The sequence below is a fragment of the Glycine max genome, chromosome 8, assembly GCF_000004515.6.
Source record: "Glycine max cultivar Williams 82 chromosome 8, Glycine_max_v4.0, whole genome shotgun sequence".
Taxonomy (NCBI): Eukaryota; Viridiplantae; Streptophyta; class Magnoliopsida; order Fabales; family Fabaceae; genus Glycine; species Glycine max.
In genome coordinates, this window is record NC_038244.2 from 17,245,826 (window position 1) to 17,260,482 (window position 14,657).

At 30.1% G+C, this 14,657-nt stretch overlaps 2 protein-coding genes across 3 annotated transcripts; one reads left to right on the forward strand and one right to left on the reverse strand.

Annotated features, from left to right (window-relative positions):
- Positions 1-6,486: 6,486 nt before the first annotated feature.
- On the reverse strand, positions 6,487-8,598 carry FAD5.2 (delta-7 desaturase). Its single transcript, NM_001250539.2, has 5 exons — positions 7,793-8,598; positions 7,558-7,698; positions 7,319-7,459; positions 7,054-7,160; positions 6,487-6,964 (listed from the first exon to the last, which is right to left on the reverse strand). The coding sequence occupies exons 1-5, from the start codon at positions 8,360-8,362 to the stop codon at positions 6,751-6,753; spliced, it is 1,173 nt and encodes a 390-aa protein (NP_001237468.2). The 5' UTR covers positions 8,363-8,598; the 3' UTR covers positions 6,487-6,750.
- Positions 8,599-11,320: 2,722 nt separating this feature from the next.
- On the forward strand, positions 11,321-14,557 carry LOC100790141 (uncharacterized). 2 transcript variants are annotated; one of them, NM_001253964.2, is given in 8 exon segments: positions 11,321-11,490; positions 12,218-12,341; positions 12,580-12,664; positions 12,748-12,826; positions 13,212-13,325; positions 13,410-13,522; positions 13,976-14,086; positions 14,195-14,557. In NM_001253964.2, coding segments are annotated over 8 exon segments (834 nt in total). In that variant the 5' UTR covers positions 11,321-11,408; the 3' UTR covers positions 14,321-14,557.
- The last annotated feature ends 100 nt before the right edge of the window (positions 14,558-14,657 follow it).

Here is a 14,657-nt window from a genome sequence, read left to right on the forward strand (position 1 = left end):
ATAAAGTTTAGGTGAGTTTGTTGAGAGAAATTTTAGTTGAAGTAGGTCTTAGAAAGTTGTGAAGATCCAAGTAGATCTTTAAATTCAAAGAGTATATGTATGTAAAAAATACTTACAAATCATATAGGTTTAAATATATTTTTTTATCTTTCTGTAATTTAATTTATTTATTTATTTTTGTTCCTGTAATTTCTTTTTTATTTTAATTCTTATAAAATGTGTTTTTTATTTTTTATCTTTAAAGTATTTTATATAACACTTTGAATAGTAAAAGCTACTTTAAAGAGTAAAAAATATTATCTAAAATACTTTAAGGATAAAAAATAAAACAAACACATTTTACATAAATTAAAATGATTTATTTAGAAGAAACAAATATATTTCAGCCAACTATATATAAAAAAAAAAGTGCTTGTATTGAAAGTGGAATATACGAGTTTATGCTTTGCAACCCGACTATTTTTTATTGATAAATGGTAACCGCTTAAAATAACTAGAAAAGTTGAAATAACATATTTTTTTACAGTTTTTTTAGTCCTTTGTTCAATTTTGAGCCAATCAGTATAATAATGTAGGAGACTGTGAGTGTATTTTTGCTGAGGTGTTTTGTGGATGGAGAAGAAAGGGAGTTTGGGAGAGGGCTGCACTCATTTTATCTCATAATGTATGGAATTAAGAGAACAAGATATATTGATGCATTTTTTGTGGGTTTACATTTTGCATTGCATCTTTACAAGAGCGAGATTATTAGAAGAAAATTAAATGAAATGGTTGGCGTACGTGGTTTGACATTTTTTTTCTTCATTTATTCATTGTATAAATTTGAAGTGCAACATTTTTATTAAATTAATAACAATAAAGTAGTTTGATATTTATTTAATATTTTTTAATAAATGATAAAAATTAAGGATAAAAGTTCCCTTTCTTTTTAGTTAAATATCAAACAAGCAAAATATAATTCCTTCCAATACTATATAATACTACTACATTCTTTTTTATTTATCTCTCTTTATCTTCTTTTATATTTTTCTTTTATTTTATAAATTGTTATTATATGTATTGTACGAATATAATTAATTTGTCTAATGTATTATTATAAATAAACAACTATTACATAAATCATGGCATATACAGTAACAAATTTGTTTATACATTGATTTTCTTTAAATACTATTTTATATATTTTGATATGTCTAGTTGCACTCACACATGCAACCGTTAAATATGCACTTTAACCGTACAGAGGTTTAAAACGCGCAGCCCAATCTAGGTTATGGGTTTACGCATACTTTATCTTAACTTTGTTTTATGAATCAAAACGAGCATATTATTTTATTTTATTAATAATAATAACCTCGATGTGTTTGCTGAAGGCATGCTTTGTCTCGACGTAATCACATTGATTAATCTACAAATAAATAAGATTAATGATATAAATACTTCACACCTATAATTATCTTTTATCCAATTGCAAACTACGGCTGAATCAATTGGCGTATCAAATAAAAGTACCTGATAAATTAATCCAAACCATTAATTTCATACGAATGATTAAAATTCGATTTATACATATTGTTAGCCAGTTAACAGCACTATACATGAACCTCATTAGATTATACCCACAGAAAGCATATTAAGTAAAGATTTTTTATTTTTTATTTATATATCACACACATGTTTTACAAGAAACAGTTATGTTCAAAGTTAGATATAACTATTATGTAGCATTCTTGAATTTGAAATTAACATGTTAAGTTAAAATATGTCAATATATTGATCTACGGGCTCTATGATTATTAAGTAGTCCCCCTCCACTCCTATATAGGTTTTGAATACCGAGCTTAAGTTGCCTTCTCTGGTAAAATATTATCATTGTACTTTGGGTCACCGTAGCAATACATGTACTATATACTTATTTTGGTGCGAATGTGTAAATGGAAGCATGCTTTATGTTGACGTAACCAGGTGCAGATTCATCAAACTAAAATTATTTTACTTGAAATACTTCTGAAGGCGATCATACCGATGTTTCAATTAAACTTGTTAATCTTAATCATAGTCCATAGGCTTCATAATCGTGCATTTTGCTCTCCCGTGCTATATGAAGTCTATTATTCAATTCCTGCAAACAATGCCTTTGGTCTGTCTTCGTATGATTATTATTTCATTCCCTTTATGGCCTCGAAATTCCAAATAACATGAATAGCAATATTCTAGCTTCTGTTCTTGTTCCATAGAAGGCAAAAGTTGAAATCATGCTGTTCTTGTATTCTGTTCATTTTCATATAATTGACACAACCATGAGGTCATTAAGGTATGGTGATTAACTGATTATATATGTTGTAAAGGTAATGATGAAAAATTGGTGGCTTCAATGCTCGAGGCTGTTACTGTTATTCTTACTTTTTTAGTAATACCTACTCTCCTCTGTTTGATGCATCGGAGAACTTCGAGTTCCAGCCACATTCCAACAACAACAATTGATAACATATGTATGAAATTGACATAGAAAACACAATATATATATACTCTCTGTGTATTATTCACTATGTAAATATTTTCTTTTTTTTTCACTATGTATGCTTTATAGTAGGGCAACCCACACCCATATGGAGTACACAAAAATTATCATAAAGTGTACGTAATGGAAATTTTAAAGAATTCGCAGTCTATTTTATGATAGAATTGTTATTTGATTACACCACGAGAAACTATACTTTTTGAGGAGATTAATTATACATCATATCCTTAAAAGTTATAAAAATAATCATTTCAATAATTTTGTAATCACGATTTAAATTATTACAAAATCATCATTATTTAATTAAGGATGAAAATAAATCAAAACTAATAAACGTTACCTTGCATAGATTAATATTAATAGCATTAAGTCCTTAAGAGACTAAATTCTAGTGGACAAAATGCATAACTCGATTTATTTTTATTAGATTATATTTCTTTATAACAAATCTTATTGTTTAACTAATACTTATTAGTAACTAATAGATACTACTATAAAAAACTAATAGATAATCATAAATTTATTGTTCTAATAATTTATTTTTACTATTATATATATTAATTTTGAGAGCTAGTCTCTCTCCTCAAATAAAAAACTTACATTTTCTGGTAGAAGGACTAACAAATATAAATTTGAGTAAATTATAATCACTATCCACTTTTTATTACACTAGACACCTCTATTTTTTTATCTTACAAAAAATATTTTTATTGTTTTTTTTTTATTTCACTAACCACCTTTTTATTTTTTTTGAGTTAATTACAATGATTACTCTTAGTGATTTATTTTTATTATACTCTCTTATTTTTTTCCTTTTTGGTATTACTTTAAACCTCAGTTAACTCCATGAAACTTCTGTTAGTAAATTTAATAATAATAAAAAGACATTCATTTATGAAAGAAAAAATAAAACCAAAAGAAAATAATCTTTAAATAGTGACAAGAAAAATTTTGTTGGCAACCATTTTAATACTCAATTATATGTAATTTTTGTTTTGCTTAATTGAACTTTAAATTTTGATTCACCTTGTTGAAATTTAATATAAACCATTTTATACATACACTTCTTGACAATCATTTCAATATGAAGCAATTGCAAAGTTAAAAAAATAAAAATAAAGACAATTTAAGCAAATAAAATTCATTAAAAACCATTTGTTCCTCATGCAACAATCTCAAACTAATATTTCTCACATCTAAAATATCAAAGGATGACTTCCACAGAAAAAAAAAATATATCAAAGAGTATTGGTGTGAAACAAAAAATCAACAATTAGGATTTTTTGTGTTGGGTTAAAAAAAAAACAACAGTGCCTAATGTAATAAAAACAAATTACACGGATATGATCATTGTAATTTATTCTAAAAGTAATACCAAAAAAAGATGAGTGGCAGAGTGTAATAAAAGTAAATCAATTGAATGATCCTTCTAATTAATTCTATAAATTTTTATTTAAAGAATTAAAAATATAATTAAGTCTTAGGAAAGTTGTAAAAGTACTTTTCATGATATAGCAAAAGCCCGTCACGTTCACTACTTAATAGGCCTGCTAGAGATCTGACAAACCGAATGGGTAATCCTTCCCCCCAAAAGCTCGCATGAACAAGTCCAATTTAATTTTCTTTGACTTAAGCTCTAAGCCCAAGAGACAGAGAACAACCAGTGGCAGTGAGATGAAAGAAAATAATGAACAAACTAACAATGTTTTCATGTATATATATTTATAAGTTCAGATTGTACAATCATTTCTAAATATTTATGTTGTGTGTATTTGTTATAATAGAAGACGTTTTCATTGTAAAAAGTGAGAATTTTATTTTATTATGTGTTTTTTAATAGAAAAGATATTTAAAATTAAGCAGTAAATTATAAAAATAAATTGTGTAAACTACTTATTAAGTTGATACGATGTTTAAAAAATTTTAATATATAGACTTTAAATTCATATGTTAAATTTTTTTAATATTAATAACTAAATAAATTGAGATTGATTAAATTTAAATAATAATATTTGATTTTAAAAAAATGACAAAATATAATGTATTTAGTTTGATATAGAAGCCACATTGAAAGATAGTAAACTGGCAAAAATTCACTCTAAAGAATGAATGCTCGAGGAATTTAATTAGAATGCATAAGTTATATTGAGGTTGAATAAATTCTTTGAATATTAATCCTAAATTCATTACATTGATCCTTGTTGGTTTTCGAAAAGGCTTCGCTGCCTGAGGGAGGTGCTCGAAGTGGAATAAGTTGAGGACTAACACCTTGCCTTAGCAAGGCTCATCTTTGAAAAAAAAACGAAGAAGAAGAAAAGACACATGTAAAATCAAACTTAGATCAAATTTTGATGTTGATATATGAAATATATTAGCAACGCATTGATAACATTCTCTTCTGGATACTGCTTTTTATTGTGTAAATTTTTTCACTATATACGTGAAGCCCATTTCTAAGTTTTGATGCACATGAGTTACAAGAAATACATAACATTATATTGTCCAAATATTATATTGCCTGTCTAACTCAGTTGGTAGAGGGCAAAGCTCTTAGCTTTGTGGTCGTGAGTACGAGCCCCACGGTTGGCGTTTTTGATTAATTTAGAGTTACATTTATTATAGATTAAAGTAGAGCATTTCTAAAATTAGAGTTTATAGATTAATTTGCAATATTTTAAAGTGAATAATTCTAGATAAAAGAAAAAGCACGAGTAACAATATTTACGTTAAATAGAAAAAACCACTGCACAGAAACAAGGAGAAAAGAAATTACACTTTTCCTTAAAATAAGAAAACAAACTTTTAAGAGAAATTCTCTCTTTCTCCCCAAGGATATTTTCCAAGCGTGGAGAATGTTAATTCTTAACGACTGAAGTGTTTGTTCTTTTAGATCCACCATGAAGACCTTGCTCGTGCACTGTGTAACACATGATAAATCAACAATTCATGCATATTTAACTGGTCGGTGAAGCCAAAGAAAAATACCCAATAACATGGACGGTGCATTAAAACTACTGTAGAAGCGCGCAAAATATGGTTTCCCATCATTTCATGATAAATCTATAGCGTATAAGTTTTCAACAAGTTCACATTTCAGCTTAAATAAATAAATCTCATATACATTTTAATATGTGTGAAAGTATTAATCAAAAGGGGCGTATTTCCATGCCAAGACTATTGATTGTATTTAGTGTATGTTCAATTTACAGTTAAAAATTCTATAAATTCTATACTGAGATGCATTTCAATGTAAATTCAAAAAATAAAAACAAAATAAACACAAAAGTAAATCAATTTGCAAAATGACTTTTGCTTCAAACTTAGTTTTACAACAGAACCAAACATGCACTCAAACATCTACAGAGTAATAAGCATCAAATGCACAAATACTAGGCACTTAGGCAGAATGCTGTACTCACCAATATTCCAGTAAAGAATTATAATTATAACATGTGATTCTAGTGCTCAATGTTTGATTGAAAATTTCAAATGCCACTGCCTAGAAATGTGGTGGGACCAATACAACAAAACGTTTCACATTTGTGTTTGCAAATGCGTTGAGAATTAGTATTACTTTTCGGTTTACATGCTCCAAAATTCGTGTAAACACGAGAAAGAAACACACACTTAGTAGTCTCCATTGAAATTATGAATTTGGCTTCAGAACCACAAGTTTGCGTTATTATTATACATTGAAAATCTACCAACTTTTGGAGAAAGCATACAGCGTTCCCCCAAGTGGGAGTGCTGTGGAGCCAATTGCCTTCGTATGAACAAGGAAGCTTAGTAAAATTGTTTATCACAAAGATAGTCTAAAACTTTTCCATTCAAATATATGTTCTGCCTATCTGGATAAAAAAAAATGAACAGTAAAAACTTACATCTCAATTTTTTTTATTCTATTCTACCGAACAGATCCTAAGAGAGTTTAGATAGTATGTACGAAATTTTAAAATTGATTCTCATTGAAGCTCAATGACTGACTTTCAATCACAGTATAATAAGATAATAACTAAAGGAAGATGCAAGGATAATAATTAAATATTCTTGTGTGTCAATATATAGTAACATTATTTTCTAGTCCCATATACATGGTCAAATCCAGCATCGATGATGGCTGAAAGTAAGACCCAAAAAAGAACAATTTCCCTACCAAAACTTTTGTGCCATCAACGAGTACCTCTAAAATCCTTTTTATTTTCATTTTTTTTTTTATCATTTATTGTGTTTCATGTGGCAATTGAATCACTATTGAATGCCATTTTCTGCTTCTGACTCTCTGTGGGTAACTTGACGTCAGTGGCCAACCCAATAGCTTGGAGAAATCTCACAACGTACCAAGTCATGTCTATTTGCCACCACTCAAGTCCATGTCTAGCTGAGTACTCAAAAGCATGGTGGTTATTGTGCCAACCCTCACCAAATGCAAGCAACGCCACCCACCTAAGATATTTTCAATGGATTATAATGTATATATAAAAACTCAAACCAATTACCAACTATGAAATGTTTAAGGTAAAAAAAAAAAATACCAATTATTTCTGGACAAGTCCCTGGTGTTCCATGCTTGATTCCCCCAGACATGGCAAGCTGAGTTTACAAACCAGGTTATGTGATAAACCCAAACAATCCTCACTCCCTGTGTTTATAAAAAAAAAAAAGTGTAACTTGGAATAGCCTTCCAAATTGGACTTTAATTTTCTCTGTTCTGTTATGAGTTTTACCTAACCAATGACTCAATTAAGCAAAAGAACAACAAACATCTTTTAAAAGTAAAATGAAAGAAAATTTTGGTACCATTCCCCAAACAAGGAAAGGAAATCCTCCTGCGGCATATAAAAGGGCTCCCAAAGCAAAAGGGTGGGCAAGGTAAGTGCTTCGGAGAAATCTATAGAAGGATTGTTTCTCCAAATCACCAACATTGTTTGCCTCTCCACACTGCACATATATAACATCCCACAATAAATTTGCAAATTCATTAATTTAAGGTTGTTGTTTGCTTCTTCAGAAGATGTATTTCATATTATCATACATACCCTTTCTAGGACAGAATTGGTATCAAATAGCCAACTCATATGACTGAACCAGAATCCTTCAGTTGGGCTATGAGGGTCTCTCTCAGAATCACAAAACTGGTGATGGTACCTATGTGTGCTCACCCAATCAATCGGATTCCCCTGCATCACCAAAAACCAATGCATGAAGAATAATTGAAGAAAGAGACAGAAAAAGAAGACTGAGAAAGTTTTGTTTTGAAGAAACAAAATTGACCTGAAGAGCCAGGACCCCACAATAGGCAAAGAAGTATTCAAGCCATTTGGGAAGCTTGAAACTCCTGTGAGAAAGGTTCCTATGGAAAGAAAGAGTGATACCAAAAAGGCCAGTGACAATATAGAGAGCCACAGCCACCCAAAAAGCTGGCCAATTGAAATGGAATGGAGCAAAGACGCAAAGGAGATGCATTGCCAACACAATTCCAGCAGTGCCAAAATCCAAAGAGTTCCATTTTCTGCCAAAGAAAACTCTCCTCTCTCTCTTCACCTCAACCTCTGACAACAAAATCTTTCTGTGTCTCGATGCCCCTTCCTCCTTGAAACCTTCTCCAAATGCAGCATTGGCATTGGCTTTGGCTGTCACTGCCAAATTATAGGTAAAGGGGTTGTTTTGAAGGGAAATTTTGGTTTGCGTTGGGTTAAAGTTAAGTTTTTTAGTGGAGAGAGCACTGTTGTGAGAGAAGGAGCCAAGACCAAGAACGGTTCTATGTAAGCGTGGAAGAGGGCAGTGAAGGGTGGTGAAGCGATGGAGAATGGGGTTTTTAGGTTGGGATGTGAGGAGAGCCATGAAGGAGAAATTGAATGGTTTGTGTTGTGTTGTGTTGTGTTGTGTTTTGTTGGGTTTGGGTTTGGGTTTGGGTTTTTATGTGGTGAAGTTGATTGTGATGTGCAAGTGACCAACTAAACAAACAAAGCACTTGTGGTGTGGACGGTGAAGAAGAGAAAAAAAAATGTGGGGTGGAGTTAAAAGTAAATGGGAATAGAGAGGATAAGGCGATGTCCCCTGTATGTGTTGCCCTATGAATCACATTGGCTGCAGGGATTCGCCTAATAAGGTCCAGATTAAACCCCCTTGTTTTCAGTATTACAAATTTTAAAGATAATCTCCCAACTTCAATTTGGATCCTGGAAAATAGAACATTTCGTTCTTCCTGTTAGTTTGTGGAAGATGATAACTTGTATAGGTTTCAGTAAATTAAATTCAAATATTTTTGGATTACAAGGTGTGGAGTATTCATTAATCAATTTCTTTCGAGGAACTTGACTATCCTCTTTCGTCCCAATCGTCAACAATTTTTTTTACACCCACGAGATTAAAAAATTTAAAAGGCTAAATAATCAAATCCTTTCATAAAAGTGTGAAGCAATTGATTTTTGAAAAATAACCTAATTTAAACTTATTCTCTGAATTGAATATGAAACAAATACCACAAGTTTTTATGATAATTTAATGATAATTGGTCATAAAACTTTGTAATTTAATATCAAACTGATCTTAAAAAAATATAATTTAATAATAAAATTATCTCACAAATATAATGAAAAGACTAATTTATTATATTTTTTACATATTTAAAGATTAAACTTATATTTTTCATCTTTTAGAAATCAATTTATCACAAAATTATACTTTTATAAATAAATTTCACTATTTATCCGATTTAAAATTTAACACCTTACTTAAGGTATTACTCAAACATTTGGTATTCCTTCAAAGTTCAAATACTAATTTGATAAAAAAAAATAATACATAATAAATATACATCTGTCAAAATATATGATATCTAGGGATGATAATGTGTATTGAATCTAATGGATACTTATAAAAATTATCATGATGAATAGAGTAATTACTTACTGAATAAGCATAAGGTCGGATACTTACCAATAAATTTTAGCAAATACAAGTACCTTCATACCCGACCCTTCAAATATCCAAACATAATAATAAGAATTGAATTCATTTTAGTTTATATAGTTTTACGAATATGCAATTTTTAGTTCTCATATAAATTTAATTGTAAGAATATCTTGTACATATTTACCAAAAAATAACACCATTGAAATTCATTCAAGAAATATTTTTTCTCACTAATAAATATGTCTTAATTTATTAATATACTAATATTAATATTACTAATAAGTCAATGAATGTGGCTTCACAATAAACTAAATTTATTTAAAAAATTACTAGTAATTAATATATTTAAAAATATACATTTCTTCACAATCTGATCTGAATTAATTTTTACAAACACTAATTACCATTATAAGTACTTAATGCTTACCTATCAAGTCAACAGGAGAAATTTATAGTACGAGAAGCAGAGAGATATGAGATTAACCTCAGCTTTCCGATGTAAGTGTTCTTGCCCGAGAGAAATCATCAACAAGTGATATTAACAATTTTGTACATGGCAGGAGCAGGAGCACAAAAAGGATAGTAGAAGTCAAACACATCCCTAAAATGACAAAAACATTTCACAATGAAAGTAATACCTCCTAGTTTGGCAAAAACAATTAATCTAAGCAAGTGTTTGAGAACCTGAAATGACCAAATAATGAGTAAAAAGGCCATTATCATATCTACAGACCTATTGGTAATTATGCCTGAATGCAATGGGACAAAATTACACAATTCCAACACTTCCATCCAGGATATAGCTTTTTTCATTTTCATTTAGACAATCATCAAGGAATTCATGATAATATGTACCACTCTCATCTATAGAAAATAAACTAATTTAAAAAATTATGTTCCTTAGCTAGCTTCTTTTACTAGTTCTGTCCAGCAAGATCAATAAGACTAACTCTGCTAGTTTTAGACTAGAGAAACCATTTGATGAAATTCACTGCAGCACCAGACAAACAAAACAAAAAGGTAGCAATTACAGGAATTAACAATATAGAAGTTTTAGAAAGGCTGAAAGGCATGCAATGATATCACTAGAAATTCCAATGATGAAAAAAGAACTTGAAAGCCATAAAATCAGAAAGAATTCAATAAATATAAAATCTAGGTATATTAAATCTGGAGAACTTAGCATTTGGTCACATAGTGCAAAAGTACATCATTTATATATAGATAGATAGAGAGAGAGATTGATTAGATTCTTCATCTTCATCTTGGAACCATGCAAATTTTGGAGCAACTTTGTGATATAAGAATGAGTGGGTGAAATTAATAGATTTCACAATAAATTAAAAATAAAAAATAATAATTAATACATCTAAAATAACTCTATTTCTTACAAATAGGAGAAAAGGAATACACCTTTTGGTGTGCAGGTAGTTTATTTTTTGTTTTTAAGTATTATAGAGAATATTTAATGAGTGTTTTGATAACATTTTATAAAAAAAAATTAAATACTCAAAATAATAAATATTAAATATTTTCTGTTTTTGAAATAATAAATAATTTTCCTTTTGAATGAGAATTTTCTAAAAGCGTTTATTAGCATTTACTTGTTTTTTGTGTTTCAAAAACCACTACCAAAGTTGACTAATACTATTATCTTCTTAAAAATAAAAATCTTGGGTTCGAGAGGTGTTATTATCCTCTTAAAAATCTTGACTGAGAGGTGTTATTATCTTCATAAAAATCTTGGCTTCGAAGTGTTATTATATTGATGTGTCTTGCCATTTGCCACTTCACACTTTCTGACACGTACGCACACTGAAAAATATCATTTATCTCATGTTATCTCTTGGCTATTATAAATTTGGACATGTTCATCAGTTGTTAGATATCACTATTCACTACGGCTCTTCTCTTTTCAGCACCTTACCTTATTCCAATCCAATAGCAAGGAGTCACCAAAATAGTGTGATTCATGGCTGCAACGAATGCGTCAATCTTTGCATCTTCCACGCAATCATGCTTGCCTGTGTCTCCTACCATTTCAAACACGCTTGGTCAGTCTCTCTTTTTATCTAATACACGTTTATTTAATTTTTATTGCATCTTTGTCTACAATAATATGTTATGTTAACTTTAGGATTTGCTGCAAAGAACCATGTCATATAAATATGCATAGTTTATTATTATTATTATTATGGGTACTTTTATATAATTATATCTTTCTTGGCTGCGGCTATTGTTCTGTTAAGAGTACTAGAAGAAAGTTCCTCCACCAAAGTGGGAATCAGAATAAATTATCATTATATTGACATTGCATCAGAACTTTAATAAAGCTAAAACATGTTATGTTCTCACTTATAAATTCTAACAAATACTCGCCAACAACCTTATTATCTGATCTGACTTTTTAATATTCTTTCCTTAAATTATTTCTCAATTATTGGATAACAAGTAGCTGCTGGGTTGTTATAATCATTCATTCAAATTTGATAAGAGTTTCATATTACAGAATCCTTTAATAATTTATAGTCTCTTAGAAAATATTTAATTTTTTTTCGATTAGGTTTCTGCATAAGCATTTCCCTTCCTGGATCTTAATGTGAATGTCGATTTTCCATCTTAACAATATCGGTATGGTATAGTATCATCCAATTGAATCTTATAAGTAACTACAAAGGACCAATATTGATCAGAGAAAATGAGTCTGAACTATCTTGCATATCAAAAGAGTTAGATTAGTATATGCTCTTTCAAATGTAACACTTATAATTTCTCATGCAGTTAGTCCTTTTCTCAATGTTTCGTCACCAAGAAGTTACCTTGTGAAGAAAAAGCATGTGAAATTTAGCAAACACATCAGTGCTGCTGCTGTTGCAACAACAACAACAACTGAGGAAATTCAAGAGTACAAATTCCCCGTCTTAATACCTTTTCCATGATCTACTTTTGTCTTTCCTTCACTTCACAATGATAGTGTCACCTGCAATGGGAAAAAAGAGCATGGAAATTAAATAATGAATAGGTGATGGGGATGGTATTGAAGTTGTAGTGTTTGTGCTTTAAGAATTTTTTGTTTCTCCAGAATAAAAGTTAATTTTGGATAACATTATTACAATACCATTATCTACAATCATTGTTTACAGGTACAAGCTTCCATCATGGGCTAAGTTTGAAATAGGGAGGGCTGCTGTCTATTGGAAAACCATGAATGGCCTCCCTCCTTCTTCAGTAAGTATAAAAGTATTGAGTTAACTCCTAGCTTGTTACTTAATCAATTACCTTTTAGTAAAAAAATTTACAAATTTTGGCAGGGAGAAAAGCTAAAACTTTTCTATAATCCAGCTGCAACTCAACTTGTCCCTAATGAAGAATTTGGAATTGCTTTTAATGGTAATTTTTGCAATGTCACTTGGTTGCCCAAAAATGTCATTTTCCATATCATTTGTAAGGCAGAATATTTGGATTCATTATAAACAGACATAAACTGCGTCAAGAACCAATGGAAACTATGTTACAAAAATATTATTGAAATTTTCGTTGAGTCTCAGGAAAGGTTCCATCATACTTCCTGAGGCCTATTCTGCTATAAAAGAAGTTTCAATTGGCATTGATCAGCTATATGTTTGAAATAATGTAATTTTGCCTAATAACTAATTGTTGTAATGAATAATCTGACTATACTTCTTTCTTAGATTGTGGTGGTTAATATGTCATACTTATTCGTTTCGCTGGTCATCTTTTTTTCCAACTGGCTAGTAAAATTTCATCCATTCAGGAGGTTTTAATCAGCCAATTATGTGTGGTGGTGAGCCAAGGGCTATGCTTAGAAAATATCGAGGCAAAGCTGATGCCCCAATATATTCCATTCAGATATGCATTCCTAAGCATGGTAATTTGGTACTCTTGTTTCTTAATATATTTTGTTCACAAAATGATTCAGTGTTTTTCTTGCTAACGTCTCTTTTTTGTGCAGCTTTGAACTTGATCTTTTCATTTACAAATGGAGTAGACTGGGATGGTCCATATAGACTACAATTTCAAGTTCCCAAGGCATTACAGAACAAGCCAATTGACTTCTTTAATAAGGTAAATAGCTAGCCACACTATTTCTCTCTGAATCAAGTGACTCTAGCTTAATGCACAGGTCATCCTAGCTTTATAATCAAACTCTCAATCTTTCTTTTGAGGAAATAAGATAAAGGCAAAGATAAACACTTACAGATCTGTGAATTAAAGGTCCATATATGTTTGATAGTTTCAGATTTGATTTTAAGATTACTAATTTTTTTCATTCTAAAAGGAGGTTGTTGGCAAAACTATAATAAAGTAGCCCCAAAAGAAAACATTAGTCGAGTAGTGAAGAATGAGTCCTCCTATCTATTGTTTTTATATGACAAGATTACAAGACAACTATATTTGAGCTTGTGAGAATTTAGTACATGAATTTTGACACTATTAAAGAAACTAAATGTACAACAATGGAATCATTCAGAGCATTAGTTAACATGACCCTGAATTGGGTGTACTATTCTGTGGTAGGGCTTGGCGGAGGAACTGAGTAAAGAAGGAGCATGCGAGCAAGCAATATTTCCAGACACAAATAAAGTTATAACCAAATGTGCTATGATTGGTAATTTGTCAAAAGAAGGGGTGAGTATATTCTTCCATTCTTCAATGTCTTTACTCTTTTAAATAATCACTGTTTTTCTCCTTGGAACACTTTCAGTTTCTTAATTATGAATGAAAACATCTTCGCAGGGTGATCGCTGCGATCTGAATTTTGTTGTAGGATGCACAGATCCTAGTTCTCACCTATACAACCCGCTAGCCAATGTAGATGATGGAACGTGTACTATTGAATTGGATTCTGAGTCTGAAGAATAGCATTATACTTTACATAAATATTCATTTCGATCATACTTATGTTGGTTTTAAGTACATAGTGTATATTGTAAAGTCCACTCTTTACATTGGACATAGGAAATTGCTGGTCTTGTTACCTTATTTATCTCTTTAATCTGTTACTATTATTGAAACAGGTTCTTCTTTCTCTTAGTCCAGCTGAAAGTGTAATTAATTTGAGAAAAGTATACATATAATGAGTTTGAATAGTTACTGGAATTGATTCTGATCCTCAAAATCATGTTAAAAAACTGAAAAAATAGAAATAACTAATATTTGTTGTTTTGACTTTCAACATGGAATTAGAATTAATTTTGTA

Coding starts and splice junctions, on each gene's coding strand:
- FAD5.2 (NM_001250539.2), bottom strand. CDS start 8,362: ATGGCTCTCCTCACATCCCAACCTAAAAACCCCATTCTCCATCGCTTC. Junction 7,699..7,792: donor GTGGGGTCCTGGCTCTTCAG/GTCAATTTTGTT, acceptor TTGGTGATGCAG/GGGAATCCGATTGATTGGGT. Junction 7,161..7,318: donor CTTTCCTTGTTTGGGGAATG/GTACCAAAATTT, acceptor TTATAAACACAG/GGAGTGAGGATTGTTTGGGT.
- LOC100790141 (XM_014778350.3), top strand. Junction 12,665..12,747: donor ATGGCCTCCCTCCTTCTTCA/GTAAGTATAAAA, acceptor AAATTTTGGCAG/GGAGAAAAGCTAAAACTTTT. Junction 13,523..13,975: donor CAATTGACTTCTTTAATAAG/GTAAATAGCTAG, acceptor ATTCTGTGGTAG/GGCTTGGCGGAGGAACTGAG.